Raw genomic sequence first — 21,372 nt, forward strand, 5'->3', positions numbered from 1 at the left:
AACAATTTATTCATGAAAATTAATTATCAACCAACATTATATCATATCATTTGTTAAAAAGCAATGGTTGGTGATTTTAAAGCGGGGGTAGTCGTCACCTACGCATGCGTCAGATGGCTAAGCGTCGACCCAAGAGTCTTTGCGTTTTTAGCGTGTGTTGTTATCGTCCGTTTGGACTCAATTCCTGCGCGTGCGCAGGTGACGATCCTCCCGCATGTATTGTCCATATATATTTTTCTGTATTTTATGAGACAGGGCTTCAGATTAGACATTAATATATTGTCAAACATTTCAATGCGTGGTGTCCAACAAAGTCTCTGTCACATTATAACAACATTTGGTTAAAATTCCCAGTGTTTGAACACCATCTCCCGACGACTACATTCTTCAAACGGAGAAGAAACTGAAGATTGTCTCTCCATCACATCGACATATTCAAAGGTTGGTGCAGCGTTTCTATTAGTATCTTTTTTAATAGGCATCTCCACTAACTGTGTGCCAAGTTGTTCAAGGTATGCCATCATAGACATACATCCCACAGTGTTACTTGAATTTACATTGAATGACTCATGGAAACATCGTAGAAGGTTGGAATACTCTACATTGAATCTGTCTGACACATATCGCACCTTAGAATTTGTTGGGTACAGCTCACTTGAGGGATTGTCAATTGTTGGCCAAACCCCGTTTTCATAGAATGAAACTCTTTCACCAGTAAAATAATAAGTAACATCACATTTGGTAATAACATTCGTTGCCTGGCAATCATCCACTTCACTTCCGCAGGTTGTTAATTTTGAGAACATTGATGCGTAACTAAGGTGACAAATGTTTTCCATGTCTTTTTTCCCAAATTCTTGTAATGTAGGTTCATGAAGAACAATTCTGTATCCCATTACAATTTTCAGAAATTTGTAATAATGTGAGAGTTCGCCCAAAGAGTCATAAAGCTGAGTTGGAGAACTTCCCTCACCTTGTTCAGTTATTAATTGAATTGCTCTCAACGCATCACTGAGATTCATCACTGCAAATGGCTTTTCAACAACATGACTATACCATTGCTGTTCAGTTAAGAGATTGCCATATATTCTGATAATAAAATTGTCCAATTGTGTCGTAATGATGGTATGGAATTTCTGTTTCTTCAGTGGGCTCGTGTGGGGGAGGTTGAGTTTGTCGAAATTGTATAGGTAATGTTTCATCTGGTTCCTCAATTTTAAGAAAGACATCCTCCACGAGACCAAGAGAAAACCGCCCAAGTGATACTGTAAGTCCTGGATGTATATTTCCAGGCAGTGTTGATGGATAATGTGGGATGACAGAACTTTCATTTAAGGTTGGACTTCCACATATACTACTCAGTATATTGGCTACAAGTGTCATGTGAAGCATTTCTTCCAAAACAACACTTCTTAAAATATTAGCTACTTCGTTGTTATGTCCTTTGCGAATTGAAAACAGTGCACTGAGGTAAGGCGGAATTGTAGACAGTTCAATTTCCAACGCTGTTTGTAAATATCCATGTAACTCTTCTAAAGTTACGCGTGGGCGTGTCCCAAGTTTAGGGTCATCAAGCCATTCTAAAATAGCTGATAGTTTACTTTTTGAAAGATCACGCGTTACGGGCATGTATGATGGATCCGTGATTGGTAAACTCATGGTTGCTTTCAACATTTCTTTTTTCCGCACCACATCTTCATACGATGCCAGGTTCAGAATACTAGTAATAGTTGGAAACATATTAGCATACATTTTGAAAATTGGGTATATGTCTTGGTACCAGGTTGGACCACCTTCTGATACAGTATATGAAGTATATAGTAATATAGAAATTCGAGTGTTAACCATGGATGATTCGCCATTGTTTACTATTGCTGAATCATCAATCTCATTTACAATGTCATAAACGTACAGTTGACCATCAATTGGTCTTGGCGAACCAGGGTTGCTGCTATTAAAATCGAAAACAGCTATTCCTGTTGTGTCTGTGTCCGCTGATTTTGTGAAATTTACAGCTTTTTTTTGGAATATTAAATGGATATTTTACGCCATTACAACGTGTCACGTGGTTCGTAGCAGGATTTAATGTCAATTGCATACCTTCAAGAGGCTTCCCGAATCGTGACGCAAATACTATTACTTCCCAATTATCCCCGGGATCGACAAGAAATATAGAATCACCCAACACACCAATTGTTCTGCCGTGGATTTTTTCTTGAAGCCCTATGTCCAGGATCGATCTGTCGAATAAGTAATGGTCTTTCTTGTTTCTGTATTTTTCCATATCCTGATCCCATTGCAAATTCACTAATAGTGATTGGAAAACTGCTCCAACAGCTCCATCAGCATTTTGATCCGTGGCTTCTTTGAATCTATCTCTATATTGTGCATCAACATATCTGGCTTCGAACATATGTGGTATTTTTATATACATACCGAAGATAGACGTGATCATGTGTGCAGTATCTAAATCCGCCATTTTTGCATGAGGGCGATTGTAGTTACCTAGTATAAAAACAAAAGATAATTGTTACTATTGCACAATTCACATTTACTAAATAAAGCAATGATAGCTTTCGTTTGTCAAGACTTTGGACGATAATAGCGACAAACATGTTAATATGACAATAGTCAAATATATGGAAGTATTTATTTGTAAAATAAAAAACATAAGATGTTCATATATACATGGTAAAGGAGAAATACCACCATACGCACTAGAATCAAAATTCAATATTTACATATTTAAGAAGATATAATTATGAAAGACGAAATAACTCGTAACTGGGCAAAAAAGCCCCGCCACTGTTAGCAGGCGTGTAAAACATGACCGGACATATGGACTGGATACGATATGAACAATATATAAAAGAAAGGCTGTGCGCATTCCTATTGTACATTATAATTTCATACTGAATACTGAAACTGTTTTTGTTGCAGAACCAAGTTTTGTGTGACAATTTGTTTGATTTCACACAATATATCGCACTTTATATCGCAGTTTGTCTAAGTCTATGTTGATGCATGTTGAAACTTTCCGTGCATTCAGCCACTCACTGAATTGACCCACTCACTGTTTTGTTGATGTCATCAAAGCAAAACTTTCATTACAAAAGCGGAAGGGTCGTCACTTGTGCGCGCCCGGGATGTGAGCAAATATAATCCAAACCTATTGCTTACGAATAATATGTGTCGTCATAAACAAAGGATATACCCGCAATATTCTAGCTGCATATTTCGAACAGAAAAATCTTCAGACATTAACGATTCAAATATATTGTGAAATATATTGTACTGTTGACTTACTTATAACAGGTTGACCAATCAATTCATGGTGTGGTGTGGTAACGCATTCACCATTGTCATAACATACCGAAGTGATCTCACATCCTTCCAACATGAAACGTTCACTTCCGTTAGAATTCCATGATCTAATTTTAGGATTTTCCCGGATGTCTTGATCAAAACTTGTTATATCATAGTTCTCACATTCATTGTTACCTGTAGGCGAGTCGGCTCTGAAGGAACCAGCAAAATGTATTCGCGGCCAGTCGAGATATGAGTGGCTACTCACTGTAATGAAAACGCAATATCATATATATTATATATTCATAACAACAAATATTTCAAGTGGATGGAATATATATTCCTAACTTTACTTACAAGAATTTCTTCCATACACACAATTCATCAAATTTATTTGAAATACTAATACGAACAGCCATATTTTGTATACTTATGTATGCCTATATATTTAGAAATAAACATATCAGAAAATCAGATAATTATGCACATTTTGATTGTTACATCACTTGTGATATGATAACGATTACACTATAATTTATTTAGTGCATATAGAGCCCACAGATAACATCAATATGAAAATGAAATTTCTATACTTTTTAGATTGCACAGCAGTATATAATTATTATAAAACCAGTTCAGAGCTCTATCATAAATAAAAAAAAAGACTTTGGGAAAATGTACAACCCGCATTGTTAGGTTGACAAAATTTGTTTATTTGCATGTATTTTAAATTATTTCTAAATCGCACAGTCAAGAATGAATTGCCAGTCATTTACATTTCACAGGACGTCAAAACATAGATAACAGAAGATTATATGACCCTTTGAGTAACTAGTGCAACAACTCCACAATTTATCTATTGACATGCAAATTAGTGTATATATTTGTTCTAATTTTGACATTTTGACAAGTAGTACTCAGTTGGCACTTCAAACACATTTTTGGCTCAACGGATCATAAGTCCGCTGAGCCTATGGGACGGATTTCTGTTCTGCGTCTGTCGTCCGTCTATCTGTCTGTCTGTGCACGACTTCTTCTCAAAAACCGCCGAACCATTTGACTCGATTTTTGGTGTGTGGATGCCTTGATGAGTGTAGATGGTTATTTTTTCATGAGAAGTCGATCTGCCGAAGATTATGCAAATTAGCCCCCCCCCAAAAAAACCTCTACTGTGGCGGTCCATAGTGAGAGCGCCATCTATAGTATGGTGTTGGAATAACCTTGTTTATGAATGATGAATGTCGGTCAGTCGAATTGCTTCCGTCTGTGTGGGTAGGTCGATTCTCCTGTTAAATCGACTGAATTCCTTCCAAAGATTGAACTAAAGTGGTTATGGATGTTGTGGAACCCTTGGGACAAACAAAATCGTGTTTGCGTGGAATTTAGTGACTGACAGAAGTCTTTTCCGAAAGATGTGGTTATGTGGATCGACCGCAGAGATTGCAGTCTGATGTTGCCATTGTGTTGAACGAAACCATGGTTGAACCTAGCTGCAGTTCTGTAGCTCACTTGGTTTCGCTGTCGGTTATTTTGTTCGTCGTGGTGATAACGCAAAACCATGGAGCTACAGTTCCATCCTTTGCGAGTTATCCTATTTTACCGAACTGGAATCAGGCGAAATCCCCGTGTTTGCCGCCATCTTGAATAGTTATCGTGACGCCACGAGGCGTCATAGTTTTCCTATTTCACTCGGTTTTCGTCGTGAAATCTACCAATTTCGGACCATCGCCCTCAAAATAATTGATGAAATAGTTTCGGGACCCATCGACAGTAGAAAGGTAGAAACTTAAGGCGAAAATAATGAAAAAAAACGGCTGTTACGACCCGACCAGAAATCAGTTCACGCTATTTAAAATGGTCATTTTAAAATTATATTTTCTTCTTCAAAACCGGTAGCCTGAATGCTTTGATACTTGGTGTGTATGTACCTTGTGTTGACATCTACTAGATTTGTTCATCCTATGGCCATATCTTGAATTCTCTAATTTTGGCAAATATTTTTGTCATTTTTGGTTAAAAATGGAATTTCAACTAATCACTATTTCCAATGCTTTGGTGTTAGGCATACATGTGTTTATTATTCTATTGACAACTTTGTGTGGTTGTTTGGCGATATTTCATTTAAAAGTACAAATTTAAACGAAATGTTGTGGCATATACAGCACTAATCTTTTGTACAGTAGCCTTAGAGCAACAGGCCATTGGCCTATTTTTTAAAAATGAATTTGGTATAACTTTCAATGACTTTTAGCAGTACTTTTTGAGTTAACGAGCAGATCATTAACAAAGAATTGATTTACTTAACAATGGCGTTACCATACGATGGTTGCATTTAACGTAACATCAGTTTTATTGTGAATCATGAGCCTCAAAACGTATAGTTTGGTGGTGTTTACATTAATTCTTCTATGAAAATAATTAGGGTGAATTTCACCTACAAATTTTACTTTACCCGAAAGACGAAAGAAAAAAAAATGTGGCAAATGAGCAAATGGCAAATCCATTTTATAATATATCTCTGAAGGATTATTGGAGATTATTTAACTGAGTATTACTAGTAGTTTCAGATACCAACTAAAATATGCGTGCTGTACCATTTTAAATTTTCCAACCCCCCCAATGTAATGTGAATTCCACAGAATATGTAAAGGCCATGTAATAAATTGACTCTACAACTACTATCTCACTATTATACCAACGTCTCCCCGAAACAGTGCGTATATTGATGACTAAAAAAAATATTACATATGCAAACGCGTTCACTAATAGACTCACATAAATTGCGATTCCTGTCTTAAGATAAACAAGGATCGGAACAACAGAAAAAGATTATATTATTGTAATATTAATATGGAATATCCCTTATAAATCTTAAATGAATTGAACATGGAAGTTACGGAACAATTATCAGAGATAGAAAATGGACATGTATTCTGGACAATCCACACATAATGACAATTGAGCTATATATACCTGGGTCGTATTTAGAAGCTTGCTGCAACCAATCGTCCTTTTCAAAACTTCTTACGTACATGATAGACGACAACACCACTAACAACGCCAACATTATTGTGTGTAGCATATACTTGGTAATTTCGGCTATTTGCATCAGGGCAGGAACAACATCGGCCAATTACCGTATCCGGTGGACAGCAGTTCGGAGACAAAATATCTCAATTATTTAAGTGTGTTAATTATTGATGCAAACAACAGATATGTTGCTAATAGACCACTCACTGGAAACGTGATATTTAGAAAATCAAAATGACAATTACAGCAACGAAAAGCAGATATTTGAAATGACTTCCTGCAGTGAATCATGTTTTAAACTGTGAACCGGTAGAGCGCATTATTTGCGGGTTGTCGTGACAAGCACTATTTTAAAAGTACGTCATCCTCTGTGTGTTCACTCCATTCGTAATTAGTGTTATAACTACCAAATATATATTACACTACGACTTGACAATAGGTACAGTGAATAAACTACCACTTGGCATTTAGTACGGCGAAATCCCGAAACTATCTGTAGTGTTTAAGTCATGGGTATTTTGTATTGAGTTGATACCATTCGATTCCTAATTTTCTGTACGTATTACATTGTATATTTCAGGGTTGTAAAAGATCTCTGATATCAGGTTTAGAATTTTATGCTTACTGATTGAGGTTCAAATACATTATTGTACGAAAAGAATCTTTCAGAAATATTAACTTTCGAAATTTCCCAAATACACTGAAGCAGTCGACAAGCATTTGTTTTTGATTTTCAACAAAATCCTGCTAACATAGTTCTTATTTTGATGTCTCAAAATAGGCTTTACATCTTTGTTTTAGTGATCCAAGACTCCAATTCCCCGCTCCACTCATCAGCAGTGTTCACTAGGTCAGTAGGCTATACCACTAAATGTGTGAGCTGAGATGTGCCTCGTGTTGTAGTTTGTTTTCAGCGGAGAAATGTTTGGTAGTACAACTGAATCGCTCGTATAAGTAATTATGTATATGATTCGTGTGAATCTAGTAGCTTAATTGACTAGATTAACCATATATCATTTTATAATGGTGAATAAAACACGGGAGTTATTCTGATTTACACATATACTGTTTTTAATGACCTACATTTCCACAAAAATGCGAAAATTATGCTGGAACATACCAGTTTCAAACTAGTTGTTCACTGCTGTATTATAGTGGCGGATTCAGAGGTGACGCAGGGAACCGTCATTACTCGTACAAATGTATCCCAAAGTTCAGCGCGGCAATGTAAACGTGCGACCCCCTAACTGAACATTTTGTATCAGCCCATGATTTAGTCCAGTATTGTTTGCTAGAACAAGCATTCACCGCGAGTAGATCATGTTTTCACCAATGATAAGTAAGAAATAACATGTTCCCGGCAAACAGCAGTGATGAAAAATTATTTTCATAAATCTATCCCTGCGTAATTCTCACATCATTTTCTTTGCGTGCCGATCAAAAACAGTAATTACCACTGTCGGTGATACAATAGAACATGTACCACTCGTACTAGAATCCTTAATATTCTGAAAACATATTTAGCAAAAACACTTCGATGAAAAATACTATAATTAAAATCTTTTAATGGTTGACAATTTCATTGCGAAATCAGTGGTATGTTCGTAACAAAACTCGTAATCATCATTGGCCTATTTTTCACACAGCTATAGTAGAACAAACCTAGCTACCATCTGTAATAAAAACAACGTGGTTGATATTGTCATTCATTGCCATATTTGGACATGAATTAACACGCAGCACGATCGTGAATAGTTATTTACAACCAAAATAATAGCGACCTGGATCACTGGTGACAGCTTAATAAAACTTAAGGTTGTATTGAGCATATTGTCTGATTATATAAAATACAAAACATACATTAGTATCCTTGTGTATAAGCGACAACAAGTTTTGACATGTTTGGGTGCAAAAGATCTATAACAACACCATACAATGTTTTTTTAAAGAACTGCTGTTTGATTTCATTCTAACAATACTTGGTCATTTCCACAATACCTATGCTATGGACAACATATATGTTTAAGTGAATTCGGAAAGCAAACTTGAAACGGCATTTGCTGATTGATTTCTTGACAAACTGGAGTTAATTCCCCCATTGGATTTTACACTCACAGTAAAATAAATAAATTTAATGGCAAAACCAGTAGTGATATCATATTAACAACAAAAGTGGCCTAGAATAAACACGACTCGATTCACTCGGTGTTTTATTTGATGTTCCCAACAAGTACCCTTACATTAGCTAGATCGATCTTCAACGGTTGTTTGTATTGGACACTTAAAGCAGGAGGATCGTCATCTGCGCACGTGCGGGAATTGAGTCCCAGGCGACGATAACAACACACGGTAAAACGCAAACGCTCATGGATAGATGCTTGTTTGTAAACAATGACAAGCTATGGCCATCTGATCTTAGTGCATTTAGATCAACGATCAATAGCTAGCAACAAAAGTTATCATTTTAGATTTTGGGATTGAAATGTTACCACTCAGATTGTCAGAGTCCATGTTTTGCATGTTTATACCGGTTCTTGCAATTGAAATGAGACGTTGTAATTGTCCGTACCCAGTCAATGTGATTGACTGACAACATGTTTTTAGCGTTTACTAAACATGAATTGTGCCAACAACTTGTGCATTCAACTATAAACAGGACTGTTGATTTTAATGTAAACACTTTTTAATGGTAAGATAATACCAAAGTATGTTGAATTATGGACTTTAAAATAAGCAATATAAACCGTTACAAATAGGTTATTTTAAACAGGATGGATGCAAAATATTTCTACGCCGGAAATGCATTCATAGTATGGTACAATGTTTGGTAAACAACATATGTTTCGTGTTTGAAAGAAAAATACGTCGACAAACTACCAATACTGCCTTTTCAAAAGGAAAACAAATTGTGCGTCCTTGCATATTGGTAGCTTCATTATTTATTCATATGAACATAGGATGAATTCGACGTTTGTCAGCAAATTACCAACACCAATCATGATTTATTCACCCGATAGACAAGGCTGTACGCATTGAGGTCCAAATATTGTATTTTGTATGTAAACCATTTTTTGTGTTGAAATTCAATTTTTGAATGATGACTGTGACTGTCGCTACTGTTTCTTGAGAACCTTAATACTAATTCTCTAATCATAATATCGTGTCAAGATCAGAAAATTTAAATATAAGTACCTTAGAGCCAAATGTCTGCCGTGATCTCGTTGAGGGCGGGAGAACAGCGAGACTCGTGTTTCTTTCTCAAATAGTGTCATGATGTGCACCGTTCTCCTTATCTATGTAACCATATTATTTGGATCAGTGAACGTAGTGATGGGAAAGAAAGAAACATTATTAAAGAATTGAATTTCTAATGGCTTATTATTCACGAACGATTTATTCATGTCATACATGCCGAATCATTATTGTAAATTGCTACAATATGTTAGAAAAACGGATAGATGAATCACCGCCTCCTCCCCACAAATTGTTTGGCAGAAAGGAGTTTCGTTAATATAAAACTATGCCTGAACATATGCCTCAATGTAACCCCCCAGTTTACAACGGGGAGGTAAGTAATTACTGAAACTGACTAAATTCACAAAGCTGTTAAAAGTGTTACAATTCAGAAAAGATGTGTGGTAAAATAAAAAAAGGAAATTAGGATGTGGTGGGTGATGAAAAATATCAAACAGCCAAGGAAATGTGATAGGTATTTTTTGATGTTTCGAAACCTTTCACTTAGGTAACCGGGATTCGATTGTTCCCCACGTTGGATTCACAAAAAAACACGCAGAAGCTCAATTCGTGTCACATTCGATTCTCTGACTGCCTCGTGCTTCCCTTCCCGAGACAGCTTCAAATCACTTTTATTACTTGTCAACCATTAGCCAATTACAATAGAGTATAAGAGACTTTGAGGCGTTGCCTCTAAACAAACAGCCAATCACACGAAAGTTTTACACATCATAATACAATTGATTAATCGTCACTATATTAGGAAAACCACTACCATAGTGTCAACGTCAGTTTATATTTATGGGCGCTAATGGTCTTGCAATAACATTCCACAGTTGACATCAATATACATCATTAGGTCGAGGTCACGACTCGGTTAGCCTTGCTCAACTGGTTCGTAACCAGTCTTGTGATTGGTTGTTGACAAATGCTGAACAGGCCACGCCTCCAACGGTGTCATGCGTTCGGACTAACCGTTAGGAATTCCTAAATGGAGTAAATTTGTGTAGTTTTCTTGATTTATTCTGCAGATATCGGTAAAATGTAGGTAAGGCTTTGGCGAAATTCAAAGGAGCAACTAATATTCTTCAACCTGGTATTTTTTTTAGATTTTATTTTTTATTTTTTTCGTCTGTTTTTTCGAGTTTAAAAAATGTGAGCTGGCTGGAGTCTTCATCCCTTGTCTATTTCTTACACTAGATACCAGCCTATACCCCACCCCCCCGCTCATAGAAACTCCGTATTACAGTTGATTATAGTTCCTGGGCTCCCTGTGGTGTGAGTTGGGAAAACATTCTCATCTGTGTAAGTTGGCAATACATTCTTATTTGTGAGAAAAAATACATTGCACGACATGTTTATGCCCTCACATGCTTCACCCTAAGGCTGTATCAGCTTTCTACTATGATTTAAAATCACGTGACCAATGTATACGGCAAGGTTTTGGTACTGCCGTATATTTACAAATATGTCCATGACTGGCTGTATTTATATATTATTGTTGTTCCTGGGATTGTTTCTTAAATACTAGTTTTGCGCATATAAAATGCTGTAGTCAATATATTCACAAAGTGTCAGCAATTTATTCATGAAAATTAATTTTCAACCAACATTATATTATATCATTTGTTAAAAAGCAATGGTTGGTGATTTTAAAGCGGGCGTAGTCGGCACCTACTCATGCGTCAGATGGCCAAGCGTCTACCAAAGAGCCTTTGCGTTTTTAGCGTGTGTTGTTATCGTCAGTTGGGACTCAATTCCTGCGCGTGCGCAGGTGACGATCCTCCCGCATGTATTGTCCATATATATTTTTCTGTATTTTATGCGACAGGGCTTCAGAATAGACATTAATATATTGTCAAACATTTCAATGCGTGGTGTCCAACAAAGTCGCTGTCACATTATAACAACATTTGGTTAAAATTCCCAGTGTTTGAACACCATCTCCCGACGACTACATTCTTACATTCTTCAAACGGAGAAGAAACTGAAGATTTTCTCTCCATCAAATCGACATATTCAAAGGTTGGTGCAGCGTTTCTATTACTATCTTTTTTAATAGGCATCTCCACTAACTGTGTGCCAAGTTGTTCAAGGTATGCCATCATAGACATACATCCCACAATGTTACTTGAATTTATATTGACTGACTCATGGAGACATCGTAGAAGGTTGGAATACTCTACATTGAATCTGTCTGACACATATCGCACCTTAGAATTTGTTGGGTACAGATCACTTGAGGGATTATCAATTGTTGGCCAAACCCCGTTTTCATAGAATGAAACTCGCTTACCAGTAAAATAATAAGGAACATCACATTTGGTAATAACATTCGTTGCCTGGCAATCATCCACTTCACTTCCGCAGGTTGTTAATTTTGAAAACATTGATGCGTAACTAAGGTGACAAATGTTTTCCATGTCTTTTTTCCCAAATTCTTGTAATGTAGGTTCATGAAGAACAATTCTGTATCCCATTACAATTTCCAGAAATTTGTAATAATGGGAGAGTTCGCCCAAAGAGTCATAAGGCTGAGTTGGAGAACTTCCCTCATCTTGTTCAGTTATTAATTGAATTGCTCTCCACGCATCACTGAGATTCATCACTGCAAATGGCTTTTCAACAACATGACTATACCATTGCTGTTCAGTAACTTGTTTATTAACATCAGCACAGGAAAACAGATTATCTTGAGTACTGGCAAGATAGTTAAGAGATTGCCATATATTCTGATAATAAAATTGTCCAATTGTGTCGTAATGATGGTATGGAATTTCTGTTTCTTCAGTGGGCTCGTGTGGGAGAGGTTGAGTTTGTCGAAATTGTATAGGTAATGTTTCATCTTGCTCCTCAATGTTAAGAAAGACATCCTCCACGAGATCAAGAGAAAACCGCCCAAGTGATACTGTAAGTCCTGGATGTACATTTCCAGGCAGTGTTGATGGATAACGTGGGATGACAGAACTTTCATTTAAGGTTGGACTTCCACATATACTACTCAGTATATTGGCTACAAGTGTCATGTGAAGCATTTCTTCCAAAACAACACTTCTTAAAATATTAGCTACTTCGGTGTTATGTCCTTTGCGAATTGAAAAAAATGCACTGAGGTAAGGTGGAATTGTAGACAGTTCAATTTCCAACGCTGTTTGTAAATATCCATGTAACTCTTCTAAAGTTACGAGAGGGCGTGTCCCAAGTTTAGGGTCATCAAGCCATTGATAGTTTACTTTTTGAAAGATCACGCGTTACGGGTATCATATAGAAACTGTCGATTATAACTATTTGCCACACTTGAAGCAGAATGATATGCGATTACTCTTCCCGTACATACATCCTTTTCTTTCTCATTTCACTACGTTGTGTAGTACTTTTGTCAGTTGTTTTGTTCTTCTGTTTAAAGCCACTTGTGTCAACAGATCTGCAGTTTGGTATGTCATGTCCACATGTATATTGTGCACGAGAACAACACATTAGACAAGTACACCATAGTACATAGTTAAAATGTTATATGGACCACATGGTATAGATGAAGTGATGTCAGAGTAATTAAATACTGCTCCACATGTAGCATGCCTATACCAGACGATATTTATTCCCAAGCTGTCTGTTGAATCTTATGAGGAGTAATTGTCTAGAAAACCTTTGGTTTAATAGGTTGGACGAAAGTAATACAATATCTCTTTGAAAACCTAAAACTCTAGCATATCGAATGAGTTGAGAAATGTATAACATCTAGGCAGGAGAAAGTGGTGGTGAACATTTACGATAGTCAAATTAAAATAATGAGTTTATTTAATTAATTGTTTTCTTTTAAAGTTTGTAATATGGTCATCTTTGGCGAGACTATTCACTACCACGAACTGTAAATTGTCCTTTTGTATATAGCGTTATTTATTTGAACACATGTGCTTCATGGTATTTATTTCAACAAACAGCATTCGCAACCCAATACAACAAATTTACAATATGATTGACTGAGAAGATGTGCATTTTGAAAAAAAGTGAAACCAGACACTGTTCCAATGACGATTTCATGTATTAGTTATATATATACATATATACTTAATACAACATTGAATCTCAATAAAGACATATATGCGACAAAGAGTGGGTGGGAATTTGTTTGCATTTGCTCAATTGTTATATTATATTATATTAAAGATAATGGTTTTGAACATGCCAAATATATAAACGAGTGAATGGGACATAATTTATTGTTAAAATCTCAGGAGGGTGATAATAGAAACAACTACTAATATGATAATTTGCATATTTGAATACATGCACATTATTAAATTTATATTAACTTGTAAATATACTGTGCATATTGTATCATTAATCAATCAAGTGAGAATTCTTGCAAACATTTCAGTCAGTGACATTTAAACAGTTTTCAAACACATTAAAATTGGACTTTGTGGAACCATATACCACTGGTCAACACTGGCCACATGATACTGACTTCACATGAATATACTATAAATGCTTGATTGAGACATGAAAACGGTTAATTAGTCTTCAACACAGAGAATCCATCTCACCCACGACTTGCATAAAATAATTAACATTCAAACGAAGCTTGATGACAATTTCTTGTTCTAATTAATTAACCAATACTAGTGTGCACTTAAATAATAATATGCCTGAATGTGTGCACTGGAAATCAATAATTGTATCATCAATTCTATGAATTTCTATTTTAATGTATTTCCTTTGCTACTTTATATAGGTGTATTCAAAAGTTGGCGAAGCATGTTGCGGTTTATCTGGTTTTATGGGCATCTCCACTAACTGTCTGCCAAGTTGTTCTAGATATGACATCATAGACATACATCCCACCATGTTACTTGAATTTACATTGAATGACTCGTGGAGACATCGTAGAAGGTTGGAATACTCTTCATTGAATCTGTCGGACATATATCGCACCTTAGAATTTTGTGGGTACAGGTCACTTGAGGGATTGTCAATTGTTGGCCAAACCCCGTTTTCATAGAATGAAACTCGCTCACCAGTAAAATAATAAGGAACATCACATTTGGTAATAACATTCGTTGCCTGGCAATCATTTACTTCACTTCCGCAGGTTGTTAATTTGGAGAACATTGATGCGTAACTAAGGTGACAAATGTTTTCTATATCTTCTTTTCCAAATTCTTGTAATGTAGGTTCATGAAGAACAATTCTGTATCCCATTACAATTTCCAGAAATTTGTAATAATGTGAGAGATCGCCCAAAGAGTCATAAGGCTGAGTTGGAGAACTTCCCTCACCTTGTTCAGTTATTAATTGAATTGCTCTCCACGCATCACTGAGATTCATCACTGCAAATGGCTTTTCAACAACATGACTATACCATTGCTGTTCAGTAACTTGTTTATTAACATCAGCACAGGAAAACAGATTATCTTGAGTACTGGCGAGATAGTTAAGAGATTGCCATATATTCTGATAATAAAATTGTCCAATTGTGTCGTAATGATGGTATAGAATTTCTGTTTCTTCAGTGGGCTCGTGTGGGGGAGGTTGAGTTTGTCGAAATTGTATAGGTAATGTTTCATCTGGCTCCTCAATTTTAAGAAAGACATTCTCCACGAGATCAAGAGAAAACCGCCCAAGTGATACTGTAAGTCCTGGATGTACATTTCCAGGCAGCGTTGATGGGTAACGTGGGATGACAGAACTTTCATTTAAGGTTGGACTTCCACATATACTACTCAGTATATTGGCTACAAGTGTCATGTGAAGCATTTCTTCCAAAACAACACTTCTTAAAATATTGGCTACTTCGTTGTTATGTCCTTTGCGAATTGAAAACAATGCACTGAGGTAAGGCGGAATTGTAGAGAGTTCAATTTCTAACGCTGTTTGTAAATATCCATGTAACTCTTCTAAAGTTACGAGTGGGCGTGTCCCGAGTTTAGGGTCATCAAACCATTCTAAAATAGCTGATTGTTTACTTTTAGAAAGATCACGTGTTACGGGCATATATGATGGATCCGTGATTGGTAAACTCATGGTAGCTTTTATCATTTCTTTTTTCCGCACCACATCTTCATACGATGCCAGGTTCAGAATACTAGTCATAGTTGGAAACATATTAGCATACATTTTGAAAATTGGGTATATGTCTTGGTACCAGGTTGGACCACCTTCCGATACTTTGTATGAAGTATGTAGTAATATAGAAATTTGAATGTTAACAGTAGATGATTCATCATTCTTCACTGTTGTCGAATTACCAATCTCATTTACAATGTCATAAACATACAGTTGACCATCAATTGGTCTTGGCGAACCAGGGTCGCTGCTATTTACATGGAAAACAGTTATTCCTGTTGTGCCTGTGTCTGCTATGTTTGTAAAACTCACAGCTTCCTCTGGAATATTAAATGGATATTTTACGCCATTACAACGTGTCACGTGGTTCGTAGCAGGATTTAATGTCAATTGCATACCTTCAAGAGGCTTCCCGAATCGTGACCCAAATACTATTACTTGCCAATTATCCCCAGGATCGACACGAAATATAGAATCACCCAACACCCCAGTTGTTGTGCCATGGATTTTTTCTTGTAGCCCTATGTCTATGCAGTCACCAGTCCCAGGATCGATCTGTCGAATAAGCAATGGTCTCTCCTGTATCTGTTGAATTTGCTGCATGCTCAAGTTGCCATGTGTGGGGATCTGGACAATTCCGGCTGAGCATTCGTACCAATCATTACTTGTATACGGAATATCACCCAATACAATGACTGGTGTCATACAACTAAATGATGCGGCATCCACACTAACAGGATATACGACTTGTAATCGTTTATTTAATTCTGGATTGGGTGCACCTGAACTATGAATAAGTCCATTGCCAATATCTAACAATATTTTGCCTCTTTGGGGGAAAGCTCGAAATAGCGACTTTCCCATTTTTGTGCCAAATGGGTGGAGTTCACGGTGCCGAAGTGTATGAAATGGTTCTGCTGCACCAGCTATGCCAATAGTTCCAACTACACGTCCTTGAGAAAAATTACCAAAACTTTCACTCATTTCAAAGTAGTCCACAATCATACTGATAGACAGGGCATTTGGCTGTGGATATTGGGAAGCAATATCCTGCATCTCCCGGAGAATCCGATATTTGTCCATATCCTGATCCCATTGCAAATCCACTAATAGTGATTGGAAAACTGCCCCAACAGCTCCATCAGCATTTTGATCCGTGGCTTTCTTGAATCTATCTCTATATTGTGCATCAACATATCTGGCTTCGAACATATGTGGTATTTTAATATACATACCGAAGATAGACGTGATCATGTGTGCAGTATCTAAATCCGCCATTTTTGCATGAGGGCGATTGTAGTTACCTAGTATAAAAACAAAAGATAATTGTTACTATTGCACAATTCACATTTACTAAATAAAGCAATGATAGCTTTCGTTTGTCAAGACTTTGGACGATAATAGCGAGGGTCATATGGACTGGATACGATATGAACAATATATAAAAGAAAGGCTCTGCGCATTCCTATTGTACATTATAAAGTCATACTGACTACTGAAACTGTTTTTGTTGCAGAACCAAGTTTAGTGTGACAATTTGTTTGATTTCGCACAATATATCGCACTCTAAGTTTGTCTAAGTCGATACATGTTGAAACTTTCCGTATTTCACTTCAGTAGCCAGAATTCATTATGCATACATGAAGCAAATGTTAAATAAGATTTGTTCACACTTTATGATGTATTGACTTCTTTCATTATAGTATAATGATGGATGTTAGTTCTATGCCATTTGGGCACACATAATGAGACTGAATAGTAAAAGTATTTTGAAATAAACGTGATTAAGAGGTTGGAACATCAAACAACACGTTTCAAACATTTAGCAAAACATTATCAGTCAGTCATTTCGTAATAACCATTAAATAGAACCTTTGCAAACGAACAATATCAACATATCAAAACTTCCTATTAGAAAATCAGCGAAACAAAAATTAAATGAAGCTGGTTATTAAGTATGTGAAATAAGTTAATTGCATTCAGCCACTCACTGAGTTGACCCACTCACTGTTTTTGTTGTTGATGTCCTCGAAAGCAAATCTTTTGTCACTTGTGCGCGCCCGGAAAGTGAGCAAATATAATCCAAACCTATTTCTTACGAATAATATGTGTCGTCATAAACAAAGGATATACCCGCAACATTCTAGCTGCATATTTCGAACAGCAAAATCTTCAGACAATAACGATTCATATATATTGTGAAATATATTTTACTGTTGACTTACTTATAACAGGTTGACCAATCAATTCATGGTGTGGTGTGGTAACGCATTCACCATTGTCATAACATACCGAAGTGATCTCACATCCTTCCAACATGAATCGTCCACTTCCGTTAGAATTCCATGACCTTATTTTAGGATTTTTCCGGATGTCTTGATCAAAACTTGTTATGTCATAGTTCTCACATTTATTGTTACCCGTAGGCGAGTCGGCTCTGAAGGAACCAGCAAAATGTATTCGCGGCCAGTCGAGATATGAGTGGCTACTCACTGTAATGAAAACACAACATTATATACATTATATAATCATAACCACAAATATTTAGTTACAGTGGATGGAATAATTATTCCAAACTTTACTTACAAGAATTTCTTTCATACACTATTCAGCAAGTTGCTATCAAATACTAAAATACAACCAGCCATATTTTGGCATATCACAGCTTTTAGAAGATACCTATATATGCCTATATATTTAGAAATAAACATATCAGAAAATCAGACACTTATGCAAATTTTGATTGCTTTATTACTTGTGATATAACTAGAAAACTAAATAACATCAATATGCAAATGAAATTTCTATATATTATAGAATTCATAGCTGTACCTAATTATCATAAAACCAGTTCAGAGCTCTATCATAAAATAAGACTTGGGGAAAATGTATGTTGTTATGTTGACAAAATTTGTAGATTTGCATGTATTTTAAATTATTCATGAATCACACAGTCAAGAATTAATTGCCAGTCATTTACATTTTACAGGACGTCAAAACATAGGTAACAGAATATTATATGACCCCTTGAGTAACTAGTGCAACAACTCCACAATTCATCTATTGACATGCAAATTAGTGTATATATTTGTTCTATTTTTGACATCAAATCAATCAAATAATATCAAAGTAGTACTCAGTGGGCACTCATCAAATTCCTTCACATTTTTTAAAAATGAATTTGGTATATCTTTCAATTACTTTTAGCAGTACTTTTTGAGTTAACGAGTAGATCTTTAACAAAGGATTGATTTACTTAATATTGGCGTTACCATACGATGGTTGCATTTAACGTAACATCAGTTTTATTGTGAATCATGGGCCTCAAAAAGTATAGTTTGGTGGTGTTTACATTAATTCTTCTATGAAAATAATTAGGGTGAATTTCACTTACAATTTTTACTTTACCCGAAAGACAAAAGAAAAAGAATGTGGCAAATGAGCTAATCCAGGTCGGTGGAATAAATCTATATAATAATTGCCATTGTCTCCCTATGTGTTATAAAAATCACAACATGTACATTTTACAATATATCTCTGAAGGATTATGGGAGATTATTTAATTTGAGTATTACTAGTAGTTTCATATACCAACTAAAATATGCGTGATGTACCATTTACAATTTTCCAAACCCCAATGTGATGTGAATTCCACAGAATATGTAAAGGCCATGTAATAAATTGACTCTACAACTACTATCTCACTATTATACCAACGTCTCCCCGAAACAGTGAGTATATTGACGGCTAAAAAATATTCCATATGCAAACGCGTTCACTAATAGACTCACGTAAATTGCGATTCCTGTCTTAAGATAAACAAGGATCGGAACAACAGAAAAAGATTATATTATTGTAATATTAATATGGAATATCCCTTATAAATCTTAAATGAATTGAACATGGAAGTTACGGAACAATTATCAGAGATAGAAAATGGACATGTATTCTGGACAATCCACACATAATGACAACTGAGCTATATATACCTGGGTCGTATTGAGAAGCTTGCTGCAACCAATCGTCCTTTTCAAAACTTCTTACGTACATGATAGACGACAACACCACTAGCAACACCAACATTATTGTGTGTAGCATATTCTTGGTAATTTCGGCTATTTGCATCAGGGCAGGAACAACATCGGCCAATTACCGTATCCGGTGGACAGCAGTTCGGAGACACAATATCTCAATTATTTAAGTGTGTTAAATAATGATGCAAACAACAGATATGTTGCTAATAGACCACTCACTGAAAACGTGATATTTAGAAAATCAAAATGACAATTACAGCAACGAAAAGCGGATATTTGAAATGACTTCCTGCAATGAATCATGTTTTAAACAGTGAACCGGTAGAGCCCATTATTTGCGGGTTGTCGTGACAAGCACTATTTTAAACGTACGTCATCCGCTGTGTGTTCACTCCATTCGTAATTAGTGTTATAACTACCAAATATATATTACACTACGACTTGACACTAGGTACAGTGAATAAACTACCACTTGATATTTAGTACGGCGAAATCCCGAAACTATCTGTAGTTTTTAAGTCATGGGTATCCACGAGTCGACGACGTTGCGTGAAGTATTTGTATTGAGTTGATACCATTCGATTCCTAATTTTCTGTACGTATTACATTGTATATTTCAGGGTTGTAAAAGATCTCTGATTTCAAGTTTAGAATGTTACGCTTACTGATTGAGGTTCAAATACATTATTGTACGAAAAGAATCTTTCAGAAATATTAAGTTTCGAAATTTCCCAAATACACTGAAGCAGTCGACAAGCATTTGTTTTTGATTTTCAACAAAATCCTGATAACATAGTTCTTATTTTGATGTCTCAAAATAGGCTTTAGATCTTTGTTTTAGTGATCCAAGACTCCAACTCCCCGCTCCACTCATCAGCAGTGTTCACTAGGTCAGTAGGCTATACCACTAAATGTGTGAGCTGAGATGTGCCTCGTGTTGTAGTTTGTTTTCAGCGGAGAAATGTTTGGTAGTAGAACTGAATCGCTCGTATAAATAATTATGTATATAATTCGTGTGAATCTAGTAGCTTAATTGACTAGATTAACCATATATCATTTTATAATGGTGAATAAAACACGGGAGTTATACTAATTTACACATATACTGTCTTTAATGACCTACATTTCCACAAGAATGCGAAAATTATGCTGGAACATACCACTGCTGTATTTATTGTGGCGGATTCAGAGGTGGCGCAGGGAACCGCGTTAATCGTACAAATGTATCCCAAAATTCAGCGCGGCAATGTAAACGTGCGACCCCCTAACTGAACATTTTGTACCAGCCCATGATTTAGTCCAGTATTGTTTGCTAGAACAAGCATTCACCGCGAGTAGATCATGTTTTCACCATTGATAAGTAAGAAATAACATGTTCTCGGCAAACAGCAGTGATGAAAAATTATTTTCATAAACCTATTCCTGCGTAATTCTCACATCATTTCTCTTGCGTGCCGATCAAAAAGGAGTAATTACCACTGTCGGTGATACAATAGAACAGATATCACTGATACTAGAACCCTTAATATTCTGAAAACATGTTTAGCAAAAACACTTCGATGAAAAATACTATAATTAAAACCTTTAATACCACCTTAGGTATTGTTGACAAGTTCATTGCGAAAACAATGGTAACAATGAAATGCTCAATAAAATCATAATAAATGTGACACTTTATGCTCGTAGCAAAACTCGTAATCAT

General features: G+C 36.0%; 1 protein-coding gene and 2 pseudogenes across 1 annotated transcript; all 3 read right to left on the reverse strand.

Moving 5' to 3' along the window:
* Window positions 1–341: 341 nt before the first annotated feature.
* On the reverse strand, window positions 342–2,297 carry LOC146737991 (uncharacterized; annotated as a pseudogene).
* A 169-nt stretch (window positions 2,298–2,466) lies between these two features.
* LOC146737992 (uncharacterized) lies at window positions 2,467–12,834 on the reverse strand (annotated as a pseudogene).
* Window positions 12,835–14,292: 1,458 nt separating this feature from the next.
* LOC144355937 (uncharacterized) lies at window positions 14,293–19,719 on the reverse strand. The gene is made up of 3 exons (XM_085504654.1): window positions 19,626–19,719; window positions 17,862–18,128; window positions 14,293–16,940 (listed from the first exon to the last, which is right to left on the reverse strand). Exons 1-3 carry the CDS (start codon window positions 19,717–19,719, stop codon window positions 14,293–14,295), a joined length of 3,009 nt encoding a protein of 1,002 aa, XP_085360780.1.
* Window positions 19,720–21,372: the final 1,653 nt, after the last annotated feature.

Source organism: Saccoglossus kowalevskii, chromosome 10 (genome assembly GCF_978046115.1).
Source record: "Saccoglossus kowalevskii chromosome 10, keSacKowa6.1, whole genome shotgun sequence".
In the NCBI taxonomy this organism is placed as follows: domain Eukaryota; kingdom Metazoa; phylum Hemichordata; class Enteropneusta; family Harrimaniidae; genus Saccoglossus; species Saccoglossus kowalevskii.

What these genes read in the sequence shown, in the direction of transcription:
- LOC144355937 (XM_085504654.1), bottom strand. Translation starts at nt 19,719, where the DNA reads ATGTTGGTGTTGCTAGTGGTGTTGTCGTCTATCATGTACGTAAGAAGT. An exon ending in AGCTTCTCAATACGACCCAG is followed by an intron (nt 18,129 to 19,625) that starts GTATATATAGCT and finishes TTTTCATTACAG; the next exon opens with TGAGTAGCCACTCATATCTC. An exon ending in GATTGGTCAACCTGTTATAA is followed by an intron (nt 16,941 to 17,861) that starts GTAAGTCAACAG and finishes TTTTTATACTAG; the next exon opens with GTAACTACAATCGCCCTCAT.